Genomic DNA, 25,728 nt, shown 5'->3' on the forward strand with positions numbered 1-25,728 from the left:
ATAAAAAAATTAGTCATTTTTCTTTAAAATTGTGTGATCATTAAGGGTATAACTTTCTTTTGAAATTATATATTAAAAATTCTAATGCATTATTTCAAGTTTTCAGTTCTTGAGATCATAAGCAGTTTTTCATTTTCTGTTAAACATAGCTGAGTCACCATAATTATTTTTCCTGTTTTGATTTTATACCAAAATTAAGTATATAATTCTATTTGATTTACTTATCTTTAATATTTATCCATCTTATATTTACTTTTGGTGTAGTACAGCTGTAACTTACATTTTAAATATGCCTGTTAATGAAAATTAAAAAGCTTTTTATTGTAATCCAGGTACACATTCGAGTTATTTTGCAAAACTGAATATTGATATTTTCTGTAATTATTATTCCTGAATTTTAAGTAATTTGATTTTTTGTGGCAGACACAAGTGGAGTTTTTAAATTTTAACATTGTTACAGCCGTACAATATATTATATATTTGTATGCAGATATCCACATGTTTACTGTTTAGAACAAATCAGTTTTAGATAAAATCACTAAAATAATTACACAAGATATACTTACAGTTAATGTCTTCATATATTTGTTCATATGTTTTTACAATTTGTAATGCATAGAGTAAACATTTTACAATATTCAACAATCAATTTTCACATGTAAAATTTGTAACATCCAACATTTTAAGCACCATACAAAAATTTGTATTTATACAATATTAAACTGGTATTTTCTACTTTAACATCTTCGAAATTTCTTATTAGTCCTTCATTTTTTCTTGTAGTGCTGACTGAGGTAAATATTTTTGAGGCATTAAATCTGAAAGTTTATTAATGCCTTAACTTTTAAATTATATGCATTCAATTTCTTTACATACTAATGTCAGTTATTGATGAATAGAACCACTGTAATGCTCTGTAATGAAAACAATTCCTTTTTATAATTGATGTAAAAGAAATAAAAAAATGATTTTTCAAGCATTGACATATATTAGAATTAAGAAAATGTTTTTACATACATAGCTTGCTACCAGGTTTAAATTTTTTAATTCTTTTTTTAATAACTATTCAGGCCCTAATCCATAGCCTAAATAAGCTCTAGGTTGTCAGATTATATGATGGACTGAAGTTAGATCCTCAGCAGAAGATTGAAGCCCACTCCCCAACTTTAGATCGATTGATAACATCATATCTGAAAAGAAAAGGCGTTTTGCGCACTGCCGATCATATCGTTCGGCGCTAAATTATATTTTTTTAAATAGCCTCTAATCTTATTTTAATGTTTATCAAAAAATTTATAATAAGCAAAATAAAATAAAAGGAAACTAATTTTTTATTGGAAAAAAAGCAACTTATTTTGGAGGCTTGTTTGTTTGGAGTACATGACAATACTTTTTTTTTTAATAATTAATGCACCTTAAATTTATTATTTTGGTTTTCCAGTTTATTTATTTGAATTAAATGCTACTAGATAAATTTTTTGTTTTGGATCCTTATTAAATAAATGCATTTGACCAGTTTAAAAAAACAATCAGGTCCATTTATTTAATTGTAGGGCTTTAGAAAAAATACTTAGATAGAACTAAGGTTTTTTATTCAACATATTTCGTATTAATGTAAATTTTCAATAGCATTTATCAATGTAGCTTCTGTTAAAAATAGGATATTTTAAAAATATTTTAATACAATGACAGTATATTAAATGAAAAATGTTTAAATTATCAGGATTTAATTTTTAATTATCCGATAACTATAACGTGCTATGAAATGTACCTTAATACAATCTCTTAAATTTTTCGCTACTCGATGAAAAACTTTATCTCATAACTAACGTTGAACAGCAGATTCATACAGTGGTTTTACAATCCCTTATGTTGGAATTTTATCTCCGTATAGTAATTTTGAACCTTTAAAACATGAGTTAACGAATAAGTACTTGTACAGCACCTTATTTATGTATTTGTATAGCATCTTATTTAATACTTCCTAGAAAAGAGAAGGCCTCAACACGGATTACCATAAACAAGAAATTTGATCCTTTAGTAGTCCAAACATAATAACACCTTTCATAATTACCACAACTGCACAGCTTGGTAACCCGAATGTAGTGGCATCATTCTTATTTTTCATCCACTGCACAGTTTATGTTCGATACGTTGAACTGCCCAATTTATCTGTGCTGAGGCCATCTTTTTTTAGAAGGTGTTGATTAGAGCTGCATAATGGGCTCTTGGCGACGTTCTTTTGATGGATTCGAAGACATACCATCACACTCTTGATCCTCTGAGAGGCGCAATTTAGCAATTTGCAGAGGAAATGGCTCCTCTGCTTTTGTAGCCGGACGACTTGCGCACGGAGTAGAGCACTTTTTGGTATGACACGAAGACCGATATCTCATACCCTCGGTTCCATCGCAAGCTGATCAAAGTGGTCTCCCACCCACTCGTTGACAGCTGCGAGTGATGCTTGACTTCAGTGATCTACTGTGCACAGTATGTTGAGCAGTAGATTCATATAGTAGTTTTGCAGTCTCGGGAATGCTTACGAGTAAAGGACACTCTTTCTAGTAAAATATTTGTTCTAGTCGCTTCTTTTCAATATAAACGTAAATTATTCTATACTGAAAATGTAGTAAAATGCTTTCAAAACAATTTCTTGTCAAGTTATTTAAAAATAGAATTATTATTATTTTTAAATAAACACTAAGTTAAAAGAAATTATTTTTCAACATTCGTTAAAACGATTTCTCGGTTTCAACTTGCTTTGATTGCTATATCCTTTTATTTATAGCCTAATTACTACAGCAGAAGAAAAGCAGCGACTTCCAAATTTTTTCAGATGTATTAACTTGTTAAAAAGTAATTTTTTGAAGTATATTAAGAGGTGTAAAAATTGAAAAAGCAATTGAACCTTAAAAGCAATTTCATGATAATTATCATGAACCTCATTCTTTTTTTAATTGGATTTTTGAAATTAATCAGAATGCTTTGTCTAATCACGTGGTTGTGCATGCCGTGTTAACGTTATAATTTCGGGGCTTAGGTTTATCAGATCAAATTTAATTGGATGTCTGCAAGTGACGTCATGCACGTGATTGGCTATATATCGTTGAGTTAGTATCCAATTGTAACTAACTTTTTCTAAATTATCTTTTCCGTTGATAGTATGAAATTATTTTATTTATAATTATTTAATTGCAATTTTGTTATTAAAAAAATTAATATAAAAAATAAAATACTTTATTATTATTATTGATATTAATGTAAATAATTATACTAAATTTAATCTGGAGTGGGGGCCGATCTTTTATTAGATTGACCGGGATATATAGAGTTAAACGATCTTTGAAAACTCGGAAAATAGCTCTACATGGGAAATAAATTTTATTACCTTCTGGATTAAAAACCCTTGCATTTTGTAAGCTCTGTAAATCAATGCCGTTCGCTGATATTAAATCCATTCCTTCTAAAGTAGGCCAAGATCTGCTAATTTTGTTGTCTCTGTAAAAAGAAAAACAAAAATGTGTTTATTAACAAAGGTGCACTAACCGTCTAATTAATTTGACGAAACATTTTTATGTTTACTGTAAATGACCGTTAAGGAACAGAAGTGACATTTTACCCATTCAAATTAAGTTATTTGTCATGATATTTATGATTTAATGAATTTAAGGCTTTTAAATTGTTTTAATAAAAGGTTCTGAACGATTGTAAAAAAAAAAAAAAAAATTTCCTTAGGGAAAAATAAATTTGATAAAGCCAAGGAATACGAATATCACACTTTCTGAAAAATGACTGTTATTTAAATTAAAATACAATTTACTAACATTTTAGAACTTTTTTCTTTCTTTGAGCTTCAAGTAACGTTAAATGTTAGATTGTTCGTTTATTACGTAATATTTTTGACGTTTTTTCTTATTATTTTTTACTCTTATTTTTTTAATTTTTTTTTTACAATTTTAAAATGCTGCATATAATTTGAAATAAGCATACTTTAATCAATTTACTTTTGTTGATTTTAAGGAAACTCGTGATACATTTTTAGTTTTTGTTTTCAAATATCAAAAAGAAAAATGACGCAATTTATATTTTGTTTTATAAGTCTAATTGCAAAAAATGTTGAGGAAAAATTATAAACATTTTTCGTTAAAATAAACTACTAATTTAAGCATTGCAGCATAATATTTTCGGTTACATAAAAAGTTAGAAACATTAATTCTTTTAAAGCTTGTCATTTTTAATTGTCACTGACTTTCAAGAATAGAAGTACCTTATAAGATTTCGGATGCCCCTTAAGGGTCATAAAAGGAATATAAATCCCCACCCCCTCAAAAAAGGAATTTTACTTTATACATGTTAGTTTACGGCGAATTTTATGACCTCAATTTATTAAGTTACTAATTAGGTTTTTTTTTTTTACTCCTATTTCAATCCCTAATCGTCCTATTTCAATCGATCTTCTATTTTAAAAAATTCGAGTTCTAAAATTACTCAGAACTTTCAAATTTTGTCACACTATTCAGTCCAGCATAAATCTGTATATAAAAAAATGAATTGAAAATATTCAAAAGCATGTATTAGCTATTCAATAAATGAAGATATAGCGTCTATTTCTCTGTAGGTTAACATATTGAAAGTAGAATTTCTTTTCTGCCTGAAGAAGATTTTTCTTAAAATTAATTTTTTCTTAAAATTAGTAGCAGTGGTCAACAAAGACGTAAAATAAAGTTTACAATCATCTCAAGAAATGAAGTCATTACTTAAACGAGTTGTTCAAATTTCTCGGGAATTGTATTCCACCTCTAGGGTCATCGTTTTTCTTTACTTTTGACTTTTCTTCCTTTTCTTTGTTACGCTAAAAATACAAAAGATAGCAATAAAAAGTACAAACGTATAGATTGTTTTCTACTCAAAAAGTATTTAAGTTCAATCCATAAAAAACTTAATGAAATAATTGTATATCAGAAAATATATCTTTATTTCTTGATTTCCAGTTAATTCACGAGATTTTAATTTATTGAAATTGAAAATTTCCGGGCAGGCATTAATGTTTAAGGGTAAATTTTTCAGAAAAATCGGAATTAATAAAAACTTAGTGAATAAAAATATAGAAGGAATTTTTCAACCATTAGAAAATAATTTCTATGATATATTATTCTTTTAATATTATTATTTTCGTAAAAATAGAGAAAACTTTGATACCAGACATACTTTTTTTCCCGTTATTATATAAGTTAATAACAGGTTTCATGGATTAATCTATAAGATTAATTCAGTGATTTGAATCACCTAAAATTTCTGAAAAGACTATGAAGTCATGAATCGGTACGAAGAAAAATTTGTTGAGTGATATTTATACCACTTACAGTATTTTTTTTTTTTTAAATAATTTGATATTTAAGCTGACATTTATTAATATGATATTTAATTTTCTAAATTCTTCTATGAAAGAACTTATTAAATAGAAAAAGAAAAAGGGCGGTAAAAGATGGTAAGTTATATTTTAAAAATGATCGAGTATTCTAGGTTTAAAACATTGTGCGTAACATGTTAGTGACGAAAAACATGTGAAATGATTTAATGAAAACGCTCTAATTTTCTGGATTTAAAATATGGTGTATCAATTTGTTTTTCTAAGAATTTAAAAAGGCGCTTTTCAATGGGTTTATGTGTTTCGTAGAAAGTTTAATGGGGATTTTAAATTTTCCCATACTTATTTTCTCAAATTTACTACAATATAACTTAAACTAGGAGGCTCCGCCCCCTGCTCGCTAACGCTTGCCAACCCCCGAGAATTGCTACGCAATCCTATGTGGTTCACGCCGTGAACCATGGCTCGCTGCGCTCGCTCGCCAATGAACACAATGTTCTAGCACAAAGACAATATATTATCATCAAAGACATAGTATTTTATCATCAAAGACATAGTATTGTACTTATGTAGAAGAATTCTACCGATGTTCTCATTGGCTTTTAAAAAAGTATATTAGCTATTTAGATTGTACATGATGAAAAAATCAAAACATTAGCTAAATAAGAAACATATTAGCTAAATAAATTATCAAATATTGCTTCACTAATATTCTGCATTTTTAAGCGTGAAAATTCAATGCATAAATAAACGCGAAATATAAAAAAAATTCAATGCATTCAATACAAACACTTAAACGTTTTTTAGACGGTTAAGGTCTGGTTTCTTAGGACAAGCGCCTTATCTGGGCGTCAGCGGGACGTCAACGTCACGCTGACGCCAACAAAATACTGGTTTGTTAGCTCAAGGCCTGGTTTCTTAGAACTAACGCCTTATCTGGGCGTCAGCGGAAAGTTGACGCAGATCTGACGCAAAAAAAATACTTTTTTGTTAGCTCAGCATGAGCAGTCGGTCCAACGCAGACACTATCTCTCATTGCGCATGCGTTAATAACGTAAACAAATATTTATTTTGAATTTGTATTGATTTTGTTATTGTCGACCAGTGTTTTAGAGAACAAATAATCACTTTGTCCAAGAAAAAACACATTATAGCTGAGCTAAATGAAGAGTGCTATGTTTAATGAAGAAGCTATGTTTAATGTCAAAATCAAAATCTTGGCTGATTTCAATGTGCTGTTGGATGTTGTCCGCCATTGCTTCTGTGGTTAACGTCACGTTGTAATCCAACTGCAGTTGAGTTGGACGGTAATTGTAGTTCAAGATGAGCGTACGATGACGTATGCTGTCAAGCTCACAAATGGACCAATCAGAGGTTAACGCTGATTTCCAGCTGACGCCGACGTTTAGGACGACAGGCTAAGAAACCAAGCCTTTAGGTAGCTCCCAGTAGAAAAATATCAATTCAACAGCTGCCTTTTAAAGCATTCTCACTTCAATTAATTAATTAATTCCTAATTGAGTTTAAATTAAATATTGTCATGTTTTTAGTGCATGAATCTGAATTGAACAACCTGATAATGCTCACTCTGGTTATTGTTATCTGGTTGCTCACTACGTGCTCTTGCGCGCCGAATCCAATCAATTAAAAATGAAAACTGTTGCCAGCGCGAGAAAAGAAATATCATCGGTTTTATTGATACATACATACGTATTAGCGTTTTATATAATATAGATTCCTCCACTTCTTTTTTCAATTGTGATATAAATTTTGCTACAGATTGAAACTTGTTCCCCTTAATTGTTGTTCCCCTTAAATGAGAAAGGAGAGGGAAAAAAAAAACGTTTTTAAGTTCTGATTCATCTCAATTGCGACCCATCAAAACAAAGAGAGGTTAGTCTAAACTTGTTTATTTAGAAGATGTAGCTTAAAGATGTTTTCTAGTGAAAGTGGAATATATACTAGTTCTACTAGAGCTAAATAAGCTAGTTTTTTATTATTTCAACCCCTTAATTGATCCTCATGACGTCAAAAATATTTGGACAGCTTTTAAAATAGTTTTTTTTCTTAATTTGTGAACCTAATTTGCAATGTTTTCACTATTTCTTTTCTTTACAAAGATTCTAAAAAAAATAGGTAATAAATGTGACCATTACATAACACCCATTATTAATTCAGAGAAAAATAGATAAAAATATTGAATTTAGTACATTTTCATTCTCTTGCCATAAGTCCGTGTACCATCTATCACTGTAATCTGGATGTATGTTTACATTCCTTGATTTTCTTCGTCCCATTATTCTTGACACTTCAGAAAAGTATGGGTATCGGAGTGCCTATTAATAAAAAGTTGCATTTATGCGTAAATTGTAGATTTTTAGATATTTGTTTTTGAAAACATAATTACATATTTCTCAATAAAAAAGAAGTTGTTAATGCATCTTAAACTGCATAAGTATAACTAAAAATAGATATCGCCTTCTGCAGACTGTCACGTATAATTTAATTCATGCATATTTTCAGCTAATAGCATTTTCTTGATACTCAAAACTGACTTTTTTAGGAGATTGCTGAGTAGTGTTGATTATTGAAATAAAGAAATTGATATTTCTAATTAGATTTAATGAATTTTCTTAAATTCTCATTTTTTAGACATATTTTTTAGCTCGAGGGAAAAGGAACAAATAAGCACGAAATAGTTATACTGCAATATAACAATGCTGCTTTTTTATGAACTATCTTTTTCAATGCAAGTTTACTTGTTAGTAGAAAAAAAAATCGAGAAATTTTAAATTAGAGGTTGGTTAGTGAAATAAATTGATGATAAATATTTGTAAATTTGTGATACGGTATATTTTATTATTTATTTATGAAAATAATTAAATTTTAATTAAGAATGGATTTCGTTATATATATAAAAGGCATGAAAATAAATATAATAATAATATTTTTATGAACATAACGAACATGGAATATAATAAATGATATTTTTATGTTATTTTGATTGAAATAAATCGAAATGTTTTTAAAATAAAAATAAGAAAGTTTCTTTTCTGGAACTGCTAAAATAAAGGCAATTTCTTCGTTAAAATTTTCTATAAGCAATTTGCTAAAATAAGTTTTTAAATATTAATAAATTGCTGTAGAATTTGTTATAAAAAAAATGTCGCGCTTTTTACGTTCTAAATTCTCGAGAAAATGATTTCGTTTTAATGGTTTAAAGAAAGTATTATTTATGAATGAAACTTTTCGAGATACTTATGCGGTAAAAAGACAGTAACAGTTTATAATTTTTGTAAAACGTGAAGGACAATTCTAACTTATTTCTACAGAAAAAAATAATAATAATACTTTCTTGTACTTAAAATTTTAACATGAGTCTTAATTTCGTCTTCTTCTGCTATCGGTGAATCTTATTTGACCCTGGAGGAGAATTCTGTAAAAGTAGTTTTCTTACATAGCCAGTAATTCCGAGGGCAAAACAACATTTCAGATTTTTTTAAATCATCATAATGTTTTTCCTTCTTTCTTTTTTTTTTTTATCTTTTCTTTTTTTAGAGTTCATTAAAAACAATTTTAACGTTCGATATTACAGTTATAATTCAAGATACTTAAAATCTTATTTTTTAAACTAGTGACTACCTAAATGCTTTAGTAGTCACGAGTTTCGAAAAATAACAGCAAATAATGAATGTAGGTTTTAATTTAATTATTTGAATAATATCTAGTGATTTCTTTGTAATTGGAGGATTTTAGTTTCGCTTAATAAGAAAGAAAGATATATTATAACGTTACACATATTTTTATCAATATTTTAATTATGATTATAAATTTTAAAAAAATTGAAAAATACTTTTTTTTATTTTTTAAAATCAACACATTTGCTGATCTTCTTATTTTGTTTAATGCATAATTTTATTAAGTAGGTAACTTTATATCAAAGTTAGACTGAAATACGGAATAACGAAACACGAAAGAAACAAAAATATAGAGCTTAAAACAATGAATTAAAAACAGTAAATGTTGATTCTAGTCTTCAACTATGTATAAAGTCAACTACCTTGTTTTCATACAATTTTGTACCAATGATTACATTTGATTACAGGTTTTTATATAATTGAATGCCTTTCAGAGATGTCATCGTTGGTAAATCGTGACATTTGTCGATGCTGAAGATAGTCAGGTTCGACATACATGCGTGACGTAGAGGCATCAAAATAAATCTGATTTAAATTCCATGATTACAATTCTTCGCGAGTTGTAATCATGGGCACAATCGAGTACACAATGACACATTTATAAGTCAAGATAAATATTAGAATGCTCACACTTTGTGAATGCATATAATAAAATAAAATTATTCATATCATCCATTTGATCCGATATCAACTATTTGATTTGGTATCATTTATTGATTATTGTCTATTTATTTATACATTTACATATTTCTAGAAATATACTTTTAAACGAGTTTTTCGGTTTTATATGAATGCCTTAAACTTTTCCAAAAATAGGAACTGTTTGCTCATTTATTTTTATACAGATGTTATGTATTGAATGTATACTTCTATTATTATAAACAATATATATATATATATATGTGTGTGTGTGTGTGTGTTTTTCTTTCCTTAGCTGTTAACAAAAATATTTCTTATTATTCTCACCAATACAGCAGTCGGCCTCAAACTTGGATTCCATTTCAACATATCGGTGAAAATAGCCAATCCTTCTATACTGATACCTGGAACCACATCTGCCAATGATAGTCGAGAGAATTTCGGAAAATGAAAATTCATTTGAGTTGCTAGTTGATAACCTTCAGGCCATTCTCCCTGGAAAGAGAGCAAAATAATATTTAAATTAGTTTATTTAAAATTTTTCCCTATATTGAAAGAAAAAATGAACACAAATATTTTAAAATTTTTGCAAATAGTGGAATATTAGAAAATTAGCATAAATACTATAAGAATATTAAGTGCTTATCAGCGAAACTAACATCCCGAATCGAAAATTTTTTGCACCTGATTGGATGTATGTGAGTGACGTCATCGGTAAAACCGTGGTATTTGTGGATTCAAAAGCCAATCAGGTTTGACAACAGGTATCCAGTTAAATACAGATTTAAATCACATGGTTAGACATAATCATTTCACTTCTTCTCGAGTAGCAAATACCCAATTATAAAACTAGTTTTTCACTCATTCGATTATAAGTCATTAATTTAATTTAATTTTTATTTTTTCTATGAGATAATGCAGACACTTTTTACATTAAAAATGAATATTTTACATGACTAGGACTGGGCGATATTAGAAATTATACATCGTGATGCATCGTCAGTTTTGCATCGCGATATAGTATTTTTAAATTTCATTTACTTGTAAGGCACAGAAAGTCAGATTTCTATCAAAACTTCATACTCAGATTGATTTAAATCAATTTATGAATTTGAAGATATATATGTTTTGCTTAAGATATTAAATAAATTGACTACAATGTACAAATCTTACTTAAAATAATTATTGAAATGTTTGTTTAGAAATTCATAATACGCGTAAAACAAAGTGTTAAAAACTCTTTTTAAAGCGTTTTTTACAAATTAATATTTTCTTGTACTATTATGCATAAATAATTACAAAATTTTAAGTTCGAACGTAATGTTCAATTTATAAATGAAACGTTAAAAATTATTTGTATGTTTAAAACAAAGTGCTAAATAAATTTTAGAAAAAAAAAGGCTTTTAAAACACTATTTTTTATTACTATCATTTCAGTTATTATAGTTCATTTACGTCACACTAGAGCTGCACAATGGGCTATTGGCGACGGTCTGGGAAACATCCCTGAGGATGATATGAAGACATGCCATCACAATTTTGATCCTCTGCAGATGGGATGGCACCCCCGCTTCGGTAGCTCGACGACCTGCACGCGAAGTCGAGCACTTTACGGTAGAACAGTTTAACGAGGACCCATACCGCACACCCTCGGTCCCTACGCAGACTGATCCAAGTGGTCACTCACCCGCACACTCACCGCAGCCAGTGATGCTTGATTTCGGTGATCTGCAGGGAACCGTGTCTTAACGATCAGTCCACTGCGGGACCTTATCATTTCAGATAAATAATTAAATTAAATTAAATAATGACCGAATTATGAACGAAAAACAAAGTAAGATTTAATTTCTTAAAAATAAAAAAATTTTGGTATTCGATAATATATTTAGCTAATTAACAAATAATATGAAAAGAATATTTTTAAAAAAAAATTATTATACTCTCTAATAAAACGAAGTGCTAAATGATTTTAAAAAAATGAATGAAATACGCAAACTTTCAAATTTTTTTGTATAAACAGAGTTGATTGACTTATGTCCAAATCCAAATGACAAAAATAAATTTTGTTGTAACTTTATTTCTAAAAATAAAAACAACAAGATTTATAAATTTAAAATCAGTAATAAAAACTCATTAAATTATTAGAAGTTTCATCCAAAAATTTTTTAATAAATTAATAGAAAGTCAAAAAGTAACCTAACAAATTCAATTCTTTATGGGCGCCTAAATTAGATTGCCGATAATTTTCACATTTAAAACTAAGAAGAAGTTTTTTTTTAAAAAAAACTTATCTAATTAATGAAGAAACTCTTCTTTATATATTCTTCTCAATAATAGATTGCCTTCAGAACAAGGTAACATCGGCGATCACGAAGTTAGTCCCACTGAAAATAATCTACAAGAAAAGTCGAGACAAAGAAAAAAAAAACTAAGAGGTGCGAAAAGGAACATGCGATATAACGATATGCGTTCTCAAAACTCTGATTCTGATTATACAGCTCACCAATCAAGGCCATTTCAACATAACGAAACGAACATCGTCTTCCACAGCGCGAGTCGACATCGGGACGTAAGAGAAGAGTCTTATATCGTTATCTTATATCCTTGCGTGTCTTATATCGTTATCTTATATCCTTGCGTATCTTATATCGCTATATCGTTTTGCGCTCGTTGTCTTTACTCGACGGCTTAAATCAGATTTCTGATGCATGGCCTCGAATGAAAGTCGCTGTATCGTCTGGCCGATATATGCGTTAAATCGATATGTCTCGATACATCGATTTATAGCCCAGTCCTATACATGAATATACTAATTAATATTAGAAATAGTTTTTTACCCTATCAGGCGTTCCTAATACCGATGATATCCTAAAAATTTGATCTATTTCACTTCTTCCAGGAAACAGTGGTCTAAGATTATATAATTCTGCCATAATGCAACCAAGTGCCCAAATATCAATCGGAGAACTATAATTTGTTGATCGTAAGAGTATTTCTGGAGCCCTGTACCTGCAAAAAGAATTCATTTCATTGTTTATTTCCCTATTTATTATTATGAGTTTCATAAACTTTTAAATCGTGCAAATAATAAATGAAAGCATTACATGCTGCACGTATTTTTAGTTGTTGGATTCAACCAGTACGTACCCAAAACTACTTAAAAATATACGAAGTATTTGAAAATTTGAAATCACTTGCAGTTAATTTAGTGGATAAACTTCATCATTAATAGTAGCTTTTATTTTGTGGGAAGAAATCTGCGATTAGAGATTCCTAAATTTGTTTCCTGATTTTTATAGTTTAAAAAATTCTGATATCTTCCTTTAATCCCATTTAATGTGCAGAACTCGTAAATAAAATCAAAATTTCACAAAACAAGTTTTTCAACTAAATAATTGAGTTGAGGGTAAGTTTTACGTGACATTTTAGTGAATATGAGTAAGCAAGTTTTAAAATTTATACTTTGATAACAGAAAATAAAGATTTTTTTTTCTTACCCGCAAGTTTCCAATGAATGAAATATTAAGAATAAGTCTCTAAAATTAATTGAAACTGCTTCATAGAGTTTGAATTCCTTTTACTTTGCTGACCAAAGATAGATTTAATAAGATTCTTCGTCCACTGTTTGTTATCAAATGTACTAGAATCTAGAGTTTCCATGACTAACATAGTTAAAGAGTTACAACATGCGGGTTAAAATTTTTCGGAAAGGATCGAAACTATCGTATACTTAACATGATTTTAACCATAACTAGTAATCGACAAGATATTTCTATCGGACAGAATCTCGAAAGTATGATTACGTTTCTTACTTTTCATTTAAATTTTAATCAAAAATAAATTTGTCCTATTAATTAACAATTTAATCTGTTAAAAAATCAAACTAGGAAGGAGAAAAATCAAACACGGAGGATGTTTTATCTCTTTTTAGTAGAGAAATGCGCCGATTATCCGGACTAATCGGGACCAAAGCCGATCCGGATAACTGAACAACTTTAAAAACTGGCGATGAGAATGTTATGAAGTCTTCACACTTTTGACAGGTTTAGGACTGGCAATCGTAGTAGTGCCTGTAATAGCATACCAATAATGGCGTGTTGTTTAAAAGATTTAAATTTATTTTTTGAAGTAAAATTCTAAATTTACTTTTATTAAATTTGTTTTATTTTTGCGAAATTGATAGACAAAATGTGTTTCAAGACTGTTTCGTTCTTTTTCTTAAAAAAAAAAATTCTTGAAAAAAACTCTTGGAAATTCCCTGACTAGAAACTATTTGTAATTTGCCACCCACACTGAAACTAAAGAACGAACAAGAGGTCCTTTACAAGGTCACAAAGGGATAAAAGAAGACATTTTTTGTCCCTATCCTGAAATTTCGAAAATAAAAAATCTTCGCGTTTTTTCTTCTCTTTTTTGGAGAATATTGAATAAAACACAAGGTCTTTGAACGATCCGAAAAACTGGACAAGCCGGTAAATCGGCGTTCTATTGTATGCTATAGTTAAAGTTTTATAAATTCAAAAATAGTATATGTACTCACCACCTGGTTGATACATAATCCGTGTATGGAGGCCTTGACCTGATTTCACGAACCAGACCAAAATCAGCAATTTTAATGAGGTCTATGCCCATACACAAAACGTTCTCAGGTTTCAAATCTCTGTGAAAAAACCCGTGTTTGTGCATAAATGACAATCCCTGAAGAATTTGGTACAATATGTTTTTGATTTCGGATTCGTGAAAAGGACGATCCCTGTAATAATAACAATAAAAAAATCTTATAACCATTTTAACAAATACCATTATACCATTTTGATTATTTATATTAGGTGTTATGAATAATCAAGAATCAGTACTCGAGAAATTCACTTTTTATTTTACGAGTCATTTTTTCCCCGAAATATTTTATGCGAAAAAGGAATTATTTACCGAGAAATGCAATATTCACGAATTAAAATGAACTAATCAGAACTGAGTAAATTTAGTCTCATTAGGTGTAAAACATTTATAATAAATAAAGAAAATCTGATAATTTTGACCGAAACGAAATTTCAACTCTGATTTATGTACTCAGGATTTAACAGTCTTAAGTGAAATCTAATTAAAAAAAACTAGATACAATATATTTTATTTTATAATCGGCGTTGATTTTATAACCGGCGCTGAATTGGCATTGGCCGATTCCCAGTTTACTTCTCAGAATCGGTCTCAATGCTCAACTCCGTAGCCTTTTAATTTGTAATCCAACCTAAAAGACTAGGGAACTTCTGGATTAATCATTTGGGACAAACTAGCCTTCGTAGAGGACTTTTTGATGGAACTAACCAGCATTTGCTTTACATGGAGTGGAAAACTATAGAAACCGCCCATGGTTAGCTCGACGTCAAGAGGATCTGTCTACCACTGATGATATTTTATGTCAGTGGTCGGTTGGAGACAATCTAGTGACAAGCCTACAACAAGTAGTAATGTTAGTGACAAGTTCATTATTTACGATAGTAGTTATGTTAAATGGATTTTCAAAAACGATTTCAATTTTAAAAACGCGAAAATAGAAATAAATAAAATGTAAGAAATTCCAGATCAAAATTCAGTAAAAAGTATCAGCACTCAAGATGTAGGTACTTTTTACCGTAAAATCCATTTTTCCTTAACATGTTACGAAATAAAAAATATAGTATACTATAAATTTTAAAGTAATAATTACCACAAAAATCTCTTAATCACTCTAGTTAAATAAATATTACTGTAAAAGTTACTGTATAATATTTTATGGCAAAAACAAATTTTACGGCAAAATTACATTTTTTATGGATGATGCACCCAAAGTGCCTGTACTTTATACCGTTAATGTGATTCGAAATTTTTTACAGTGTTTACCAATCCAAACGTAATAACTGTACTATCTCGATATTTGAGATATATCTTAAATTTTAAAATACGTTTTAAGTGCTTTAAATAAAGTAAGGTTCTGTGTTTTATATGTTTAAAATACAGCGAGTTTTAATTGTTAATTTACGGTTGAAAATTATTTGAAAATAAATTAATAAAAAAAATAAAAATTTTCAAGATTTGACAACGGCAGTCTTTCGTTTCGAAAATCAGTTCTCTCAATATGTATTCTATATCTAGAAAAAAATGTTTGACGCATAAACTTTACAGAGATTCTCAGTTTTATCAAATAATTAATCTTTATTTAATATTTTATGTTTAAAAAGCATCATACATTACCTTCTTTTCATCAATTGATAAAGGTTTTCTTTCATGTACTCAAACACAAAGTATAAAGTGTTATCTTCTCGTATCACTTCTTTTAATTTCACCAAATTGGCGTGGCTTAGTTTCTTCAGAGACTGAAACAACAACACGATTCTTTTGTTTAATGATGCGTCAAGATTAAAGAAAGTTTATAAAAGTTGATATTTTCTTGCAACTTTTTTTTTCAAAAAGTTAAAGTTTTATGAAATTCTCACCTTTACTTCTCGTAAGCTCATGCATTCATCCCAGGAATAATATTTCTTTTTCATTCTGAAATAAGAGAAATAATTGTAAATTGTTTATTTCATTGTAGTATATAGAAGCAGATAATTGTGCAATATCCTCACTGAAAATATCTTAAGAATTTCATCAGAAAAAAATCATGGCAGAAATAGCCTGGTGGGTAGGGTGTTAGGCCCATGTCCAAGAGGTCAAGACTTCGATCCCCACCGGCCGAAGACTCCTCGTGTAGTAAATGGTGATTGGTGCCCATTAAATCTGTCGGGTCGCAAAATCCTCCATGTTCCCATAACAAATCATACACCTGGGGGTACTGAATTGGAGATTGATTGTTCTCTGGTTCCTCTGTGGATGAATGAATAGATGTATGAATAGGTTCGCCCTATAAACGGGATGTGACGTGTGTGTGGCTAAAGTTGTATTCAGGGCCATAGGTGGAGCCACTGAAAACAAGAAGCTCATTCTCTGCCTTAAATTCGCCAATGAGTCTCCAAGCAGGCATGCTAGTAATTCCAAGTGGGATTAGAAACAACAACAGAAAGAATAATTCTTTCATCAGAAGTCTTCAGGTATTTTGACGATATTTTACTTTTTCTTTAAAATATCTCTGCAGCATTTTCGTAGACACTTTATAGTCATTTTGAAGATTTTAATTTTCCTCCTAAACATCATCAAATGTTTTGTTATCCATTATCAAGGTATTAAGTAGTTATTAATAATCGATTACTAATATTATACTAATTGGGTATAATATAAAAAAACACAACTACTTCCACTTAGTAGGAATAACATTTACCATGACGCAATGCTAAATTCTATGCCACTATCCACATAAATGCCACTATCCACATAAATCAATTATTAATCAAAAATCGAATATCAATTACTTTTCTTTATAATGCAATAAAATCTGGCGAGCAGCTATTTAAACGATCAAACACTTCGTTTGTTTATTTGTGGCTTGAAGTTAGGCTCGCAGTAAATGCCGTTCATGGGTTAAATTTAGTAGGAATAACACAACCTGTGACGTAGGCTATAGTATACCCAATTATGAAGATTAATTCGATTTCTGATAAATGCAAAATTCATTTAATGGAAAATACCGGCAAAAATTTGTAAGTATTTTAAATATTAATCTCTTTAGATCTAAACAAAAATAAATTTGAATCATTTTATTTATGAAAATTTCACTGTGGTATTTCCTTTTAAACAACTTTAGCCTCATATAACGTTATTTGTGGCAAAAATTCTCTAAGAGTAGTAATAGATTTAAGCCGAAGTTTCTTTTGAAAGATTTATCATTGCACTTTTGTAATTATTCTATTGGATGAAAGACTATTATTTAATATTACTAGGAGTCTCTGCCCTCTTCTCGCTACGCTTGTCAAACCCAGTAACTGCTTCTCATTCATCATTGTTTATTTCTTCCTAAATGTAAATATTTCCCACAAAAAACTGAACATTTTGGTTTCAACATATGCAATTATTATAGCTTTATGTGATAACACTTTGTTAATGAGTTAATCGCGATGAAATAGATGATTACCTAGATTTTAAAAATGATCATCTGTACTTGAAACAAAATTAGCCTAAGGAATACAGATTGTGAAACTTAAGAGAAAATAAATGCTGAGTAATTTTATGTGTTGAAGGTGCTCATAATAATTCAAAGAGGGAGTGTTTTTTTTAATCACTATTAAGTCTTTATTTCTTAAAATTTCCCTATTAATACTAAGATTTATATCTGACAACATGTAATCTCTCTCCCTTTTTTGCTACTTTTTATTGGAATCTACTCGATCTCGAGCTTAATGAGATAAAAAAATAAGGATCTCGTGAGCGAAGAATAATTTTTCTACAGCAATGGAAGAATAGTCAATATTTAAAGCAAGAAAGTTGGGGGAAGAGCACGAAAAAGCAATTAAATAGGCAATTAGTTTAGAATAAATTAGAATTTGAAAAAAAAAATCAATTAAATTCCTTGCAAATGTGGCTATTTTGGCATGCCAAATTTCAATAGTGTAAATGCATTTCTAACGCTTGTAGAGCTGTCCGCGTGATTAACAGTTAATAATTCTCGATCAAATTATGGAATGCTAAACTTATTTATTACATCGAAATCCATGTACACTTTTCTATACACCTAAGTATATTTCAAGCATCTAAGTCTTATAGTTTTTATGCAACAAAACAAGATGTAATATTAAGTTAAATACCCAAATTATCGTCGTACAATTTTTAAGGTATAGTATTTTAAAAAAAAAGGCTGCATTCACACGCTATATTTGAAACACGCGTTAAAATTGTTTTCAAAAGTTTGAAGCACAATTTTTATTTTGAAAACGGCATTGAAATGTCGTAAAGCAACCAAAAAGTAATATTTTATAGTGAAAATTTTTTCTTTCTTTCAGCAAACGATTTATTAAATTTCGTATTTCCGAAATCGTTTTCTAGTTTTTCATATTAAGCTTTTACTTTTGAATAAGATAAGATAAATCAAGAAACGAGTAATAAATAAAGAAGGATTGTAAGGTATGAAAATTTTGAACATCTTTCAAATATTCTTATTAGAAAATATGAATGTTCCTCTATACTTTAACATTTGGAGAATACAGGTTTAAATAATTAAAAATATATAAAACCGATCATATTAACTTAAAATAATATAAAGTGTGATTATGAACTTTTTTAAACAGTATTTCAAAATTTAAATATTTAAATTTTTTAGAATATGTATAATTTTTTTTAAAGAAACACGAATAAACCATGTGCTTTATTCACTTTCCCCTTTCTTTTTCGAATTTACAAATCGTTCTAATGCTACTAGTTCAATCAAAAAATATTGTTTTAAACTTGTTTTTGAAGACAAAAACTATTTTTCTAGAGCAATCATAAGCATCGCTCGTTCATTACCAAAAACTTTAAAACATTTCACCAAATTTAAATGCACCAAATTTATGCCACCCCTTTTACAAAATTTCTAAAAACGCGTAATTTGTTAAACATTAATTTAACAAGCATTCAAATGTTTTTCTTTTCTTTTTCATTTCAATTTCTTAAACCGCGAAGCATTCCTTATTTAAACAGGAGCAAAGTTTTATTTTAGTAGTTCTTATTTTCTACTATAAATACTCAACGTATTATCAGCCACTTTGAACTTTGTACTAAAATAATTAAAAATTGATTTTTATGTTTATCGTTTCTTTTTTTTTTTTTAACGATTTTTGTGAATCAATATATTGATTTCGATTGGAAGGAACTAGGAAAAAAAGGCAATAAATATTTCCCGCATGTTATTGATTGTTGCTGAAATAATTACGTGCCACAATGGCAACAATTTATACATGAAGGAACCACCATTTTGAAAGAAGCAGCTCATAAAAAAAAACCGTTCGCAAACTTTTTGACGATATAAAAATATAAAGAAATAAACTTAATGTATACAACAACGAATAAATAAACTATGAGTACAAAAAACGACGAACAAGTTTTTAAAAGTTAATAAAATGAGAGGAATAAATATGATGACAATTATGATTAGCTTTAGATCCTGTATTCTTCATCTACTTTAATTAGTCCATACAACAAGTGCCCCACAATTTTTAATGTATCGTAACTCATATTTTTAGATAAATTAAGAAATTATGTATTCATATTTTACATTACAAATAAATACCTTTAATACCAATACCTTAATATTTTTTACGAATTCTTTTTATCACCTAGTTTTTAAAACTCTATAAGGGGCATCGATCAATGTTAAATTAAAAAAATTTTAAACTCATTATCTAGCAATCAACAAGTTGGTAATAATAGACAAAATTAATTCAACGTAAACAAAACTGTGTTAAATTGATCCCATAAGCGTATCAATAAAGGTGTTGGTAGAGTTTATTAGAACAATAGTTATATTTTAGAACTGTTTATAGATAGTGTTACTTTTTAATGGCGACTTTTTCTCCAGTGTCGAGTCTCTTCCCGAGTACAACGTCTCCATAAGTACCGTCACCCAAAGGACTTAAAGTCACGTATTGATTCATGACGACATCCTCTACTCCTACCCATCAGCATCTACAATTAGAATAAAAAACTATGTAGTCATAAAATATAATGTACAATTCGTAAAAGAAAAGGAATTACTTTTGATTGAATGATCGAATCTTTACGTTCTAGGACTCAATCTTAGTCAGACAAATTGCTTTTTACCCATTGGCAAAATGGGTGTTGTTTTGGGTATGATGGCCTTCGCACCCTATTTGGACGTCATCACACTTTTCAACTGTGTTCAAGAGTAATAGCAAACAGTGCGCATGCGTCGCCATTGCATGCGTTGCTATGGCGACAGTTGCCATTTGATAATTTTTTTCAGAATTCTTATTTTCATTTTTAATTTTGTTATGCATTAGTTTGCTGAGTTTATTTTTGAGATATGGGACCAGAGAGATCCCATAAATACTTCTTGAACAAAAAAGAATTTCATCATCTGAACTATATTTTTGTTTTTATTGCTTTAATGAAGAATCAGAAATTTTAACCTACTGTTCAAACTGGATCGTTTTCAATACTAATTGAGGTGAATATCACAAATAAAGATTGTAAAAAAAAATTCGACAACAACCATGTTGCCAATGGGTAACCTGTGTCGGTGACCACAATTTTTTAATTATTGTGCGAATTTTTTAAAAAAATTAGCAGCATAGATATTTTTATCGATGTCATAATGTAGCAGAGATATGGGTCTCGAGGTAGTTGATATCAAGACTTCGAACAAAAAAAAAAAAAAAAAAAAAAAATCATGGAATAAATTTTGCTTGGAATTACGAGAAAGGACTGAAAGTAAAAACTTGTGACCTTAAAGCAGCAAGTGACTAATAAAACAACTATAAAAAAACGTGGTCTAATAAAATTAGACAAATATCAGATGTGAATGGAAAGACAAGATCAGAAGATAGAATTTATTGGAAAAAGTCCTTTTTTCAGTAGTTTAATAATAGTGGAAATTGATAGCGACTGTGATGATAATAGTCTGTGATAATAATTTTTTTATTTTGTTTATTTATTTCAAACTTTTTTCTACTGGAACCACAGATTAATATTTCGCCGGAGAGAATAAACATCGAAAGTTATAAATTTTGAGATAAATAATTTCAATTATTATTATTCATTCTTCGTTATTGACAAGCATACACGCGACTAAAAACGAAGCAAGCTGTTTAAAACAGTACATTGTATCAATGCTAGGAAATAAAATCATAGACATACATTGACAAAAATGATGGATGATAGTTTGTCCTATCTACGAAAGCAACTTCCTGAAAAGGGAAAACTCGATATTCACTCAAGATGTATAGTGCTTCTTTTTTTCTACTCAATTTTTCGTTTAAAACTTCAAAATTTTCCTATGAACGTAAATTTCTTGATAAGATAAATATACTGATTTGATAGATGAATTTTTAAGATACATGTCTCTTTCATTAAAAAATTTTTTTATAATTAGTTATTTCACGAAATCAATATTTATAGGTTTTTCACCTCTAATTTTTATGAGCGTAAAATATTCATACACTATTCATGTTTCCGTACCTATTTTTTATTGGACCCAGTATCTTATTTAAAATAAAAATGATAAGTCGCGAGAAATGTGTAAAATGCTGTAAAAATGTTTTGAAATTAACGAATAAAAAGCTTTGTTTTTGTTACCATATATTTTATAGGTCTAAGAATCTAATTTTTATTAAAAATGGTAAATAACTATAAATATGTAAAATGCGATAAAAATGTTTTCAAATTATCAAATGAAATTTTTGTTTTAGGTTTCCATACCTGTTTTATCGATCTAAGTATCTAACTTATAATAAAAATGGTTAATTAAGAGAAATATGTAAAGTGCTACAAAAATGCTTTGAAATTAGCGAATAAAAAAACATGAACTGAATAAATTATGACTATCATTTCGAAATATAGGGTTGATGAGCAATCAATAGCCTCTAAATCAACTTAAATAAGATATTGTTTTTTGAGTTATTTTATATCGAAATTGAAGTTTTATTTTTATTTATTTTTGCGCTGTGAAATTTAGTTTAACAAAAACTATTATCTGCAGAATTAAAATATTTTACCGATAAACTAAAACTGAATAATACGTCAAAATTTGTTTAAATTTCTTATCACTTTTGAAACTCTCTTGATGAACCGTCCGAGATTACCAAGCGATGCGAAAAATACAAAGGGTTAGCGAACGATAATGAACTATATATATATATATATATACAGTCAAACCCCGCTATAGTGAACACGGTTTATAGTGAACTCCCGGATATAGTGAACGAAATTTTCTGTCCCGTGCCTTGATATACGCGTATAATGTTATTTTTTATGGATATAGTGAACCAAAAAAGTGAGGAAGTTGGCTATAATGAACTTTTTTCTATCTTCGATGGATTTTTCTTGTAATAATTTTGAAATTTCTTCTTCAAAATAAGTACATGTGCCGATTCCTAAAACCATCTATAAAGGGGAATTTAGAACGATAAGCATTTTTTTGTGTTTGCTTCTTTTATCTCACTTTTCCATCCCTAATCAAACAAATAAATGTTTCCAACCAGGCAAATCATGCCCCTGTAAGGTGTCAGTGGGATCAATATGCATTTTCTGTCAGAGGGAATGAGTAATTATTCATTATTGGTCAAAGGGTTGGACACTAATATGTGTTGATAAGGCCCTCATTTGAACTCCTTTTTGCTCTCAGTTCAGTTAAAAAAATCCTGCAAACAAGTGTCTCAAATGTAACTATGGGGAGCAGTAAACGTAAAACGTTCTCCATCGATGATAAAATTGGCATAATCAGAAAAAATTGAAAAAGGATGCAATCATGCTGATATTTGCAGGGAATATAAACTATCAAAATCTGCAGTTCATAACACATGGAAAAATAGGAAATTAATAATTTCTGCTCATGAAAAAAATTTAGATTACAGAAAAAGTTGAGAAAAGCAGGATCACAAGGGTGTTGAAGAAGCATTACTGAATTGGTTCACCAGTCGAAGAAGTCGCAATCTTCCAGTATCTAGACAAATGTCGATGTACTAAGCGATTTTATGAGATTACTTTTTGTGCTCGAATGGCAGGTTAGACAGGTTTAAAAAGCGGAATAACAGAAATTCAGGAAAAATTATCTGAGAGTCGGGAAGTGTTTCCATATCTGATGTTGAGGATTGCTCATCAACTGAAGATTATAAAAAATTTTTTGTACGCAAGACGAAGAAGAATGAAAAATAACTCATTTTTTGCTACTACATAATATTTTTCAGTCATTTATTTGAATAATGTGTAATAAAAGCGATGAGTTTGGGAACCATTAGTTAAATTGCTAACGTAACGGATATAGTGAACTCCCGGTTATAGTGAACTGAAATTTCGGTCCCTTGAAGGTTCACTATAGCGGGGTTTGACTGCATATATATATATCATATACATATTACACCATTTATTGATGATGAGGCTTGCATTTTCGAACAGTTGCGTATACATATTACACGATACTCAAGTTATGACTGGAGAGGAGCGTGAGGAAGCAGTACAGCAAGTAATGGAGATAAGCTTTCTATCTTACCTCACAATATAGATTCACTTCTGCTGTCTAGTATGCTCTAAATGTCCCGAACTAACGGTGGCTTGTGTGATATAATGGCTGCGGAATCGATTTTAAATCATTACTAAAATTCAATATATAAAGAATGTTGACAATATTGCGGACTTGTCTTGAATATAGTTAAATCAAAATAGTTCCGAGGGTAACAACTACTAGTGTAAACATTCGATCAACATATTTTTTAAACGAATTATGATGTTATGATTGGGGGAGTCGACGAATTAGCACATTTAAATACAGTTGTTTTGTCACCATTAAAGTACATGTAGTACAAGATAATTTTGAAAGGTGACCAAACTGGTCGCCACAAGCGGCTACAGTATAAATTTGTCTAATCCTGGCTTCAAAAAGATTTTGATAGAAAATAGATTAAGAAACCCCACAACCACTAAAACATATAATTAAAAATTATTACCGTTAAACTTAAGACTTGTTAGTGATATACGATGCAATTTGATACAATGATATTCACAGAGTGAATTATAATAAATATTCAAGTTAGTTGAGTGTGTCGAATTGGGAGTACATTAAGAGGACGCTATACAATGGGAGAAACTTTTCATTGCAAATTCACTTCATGAGTCATTTAAAATTTAAATTATGGAAAAGGTGAGGTCAGACAAACTCAGAGTAAGTTTAAAAAAAGTAAAGAAATGTTCAAAACATTAAAATTGTAAGAGGATAACTTAGAATTAAGCAGAAAGGAAGCTCTCTTCCAGTAATTTGTTTGCATTTTGATATTTTCAAAATTTATTTTTCATGAAATGAAACTTCATAGCTTACTCTATGTTTATCTGAACTCACTTTTTCTATACTTTAAATTTGTTATGAAAATGAGACAGAGTTTACGGTAAAAAATTTCTCCCGTAATATAGAGATTCTTCTTAAGAGTTTCAAGAAGAATCGTTTGTTGCAGAATGGTTCATTTAAGGGGAAAAGATAATTCCCTTTTAATGTTACACGTTAAATTATTGAATAAGTAAATAAAGCATGAAGCTACTCATTATAAATGATGTTTCAGATCCAACTACTAAAAAAAATATAAATTTTTTTGATCACTTTTTATCTTGATGTTTTATTAAAAAAACTTTCAAAAAATATATCGAGCTTACCGTATCTTACACCCTTCTACAAACATACATACATAATATAAACTTCGTTACTTAATAAAATACATTACTGATTCAACAGTCAGACATTACTGATAGTGACTCAACAGTCTTAAATATATTTCTCCCCTCATAAATTACCTAGACAGAATTTTTATAAACTGGCCGACAAGCAAGCCCTAGCGTCAGAGGCAGAAACTTTTTCAAAGTCAAATAATTATCGTATTAAAAAAAACTCTCTTATCAGTTTACTGAAAGTGCACCAAGGTAAATTTAAAAATCAATTACTGACCTCAATAAAAGCCTCAGTAGGTCAAACGAAATTCTATGGTCCCCAAGGTGTAACAGGTGGTGGTGTAAGGTAACAAATGGGACATGTTTTAGAAGGGTACCACGCGATGAACAAGGTTGCGATATTTTATTTTAGTTGTTGCTCCGACATGTCATTGATCCGATGTTTCTTTTTTTTTTTCCTTTCCGGAGAGATTCACACTGTTACCGATGTATTTACCTGGTCTCTAAGGTTACTTTCAATCAATAGTTCGAAAAAGTTCCGTGCTTGCGCAAATCGAATGCATAGATACTTTATTTATGTATCAACCGTCGTCAAAGCTTAATATAATGACTCAATTTCTCCAAGATTTAGAAAGAAAAAAAAGGAAAGTAGTTCTTGTATCGTGAATTATTTCTCTTCAATCGTGACGTCATTCGTTTGAGATGCCACTGTAAAATAAAAGAATTCAAATCAAAGAATAAAAATTTCAC

General features: G+C 29.3%; 1 protein-coding gene across 3 annotated transcripts; it reads right to left on the bottom strand.

The window, feature by feature from the left end:
- Positions 1–561: 561 nt before the first annotated feature.
- On the bottom strand, positions 562–25,419 carry LOC107451996 (serine/threonine-protein kinase ICK). 3 transcript variants are annotated; one of them, XM_043043306.3, is made up of 11 exons: positions 25,256–25,419; positions 20,143–20,274; positions 16,179–16,233; positions 15,937–16,058; positions 14,246–14,458; positions 12,543–12,714; positions 10,033–10,200; positions 7,579–7,704; positions 4,758–4,852; positions 3,389–3,498; positions 562–914 (listed from the first exon to the last, which is right to left on the bottom strand). In XM_043043306.3, the coding sequence occupies exons 2-11, from the start codon at positions 20,241–20,243 to the stop codon at positions 886–888; spliced, it is 1,191 nt and encodes a 396-aa protein (XP_042899240.1). In that variant the 5' UTR covers positions 20,244–20,274; positions 25,256–25,419; the 3' UTR covers positions 562–885. The 3 variants fall into 3 exon arrangements, with proteins under 3 accessions (XP_042899240.1, XP_071036325.1, XP_071036324.1); XM_071180224.2 differs by lacking the exon at positions 25,256–25,419 and adding an exon at positions 24,967–25,060; XM_071180223.2 differs by lacking the exon at positions 25,256–25,419 and adding an exon at positions 20,344–20,484.
- Between the last annotated feature and the right edge of the window lie 309 nt (positions 25,420–25,728).

The sequence above is a fragment of the Parasteatoda tepidariorum genome, chromosome 1, assembly GCF_982258835.1.
Source record: "Parasteatoda tepidariorum strain Cologne lab strain chromosome 1, Ptep-v5.0, whole genome shotgun sequence".
Lineage (NCBI taxonomy): Eukaryota > Metazoa > Arthropoda > Arachnida > Araneae > Theridiidae > Parasteatoda > Parasteatoda tepidariorum.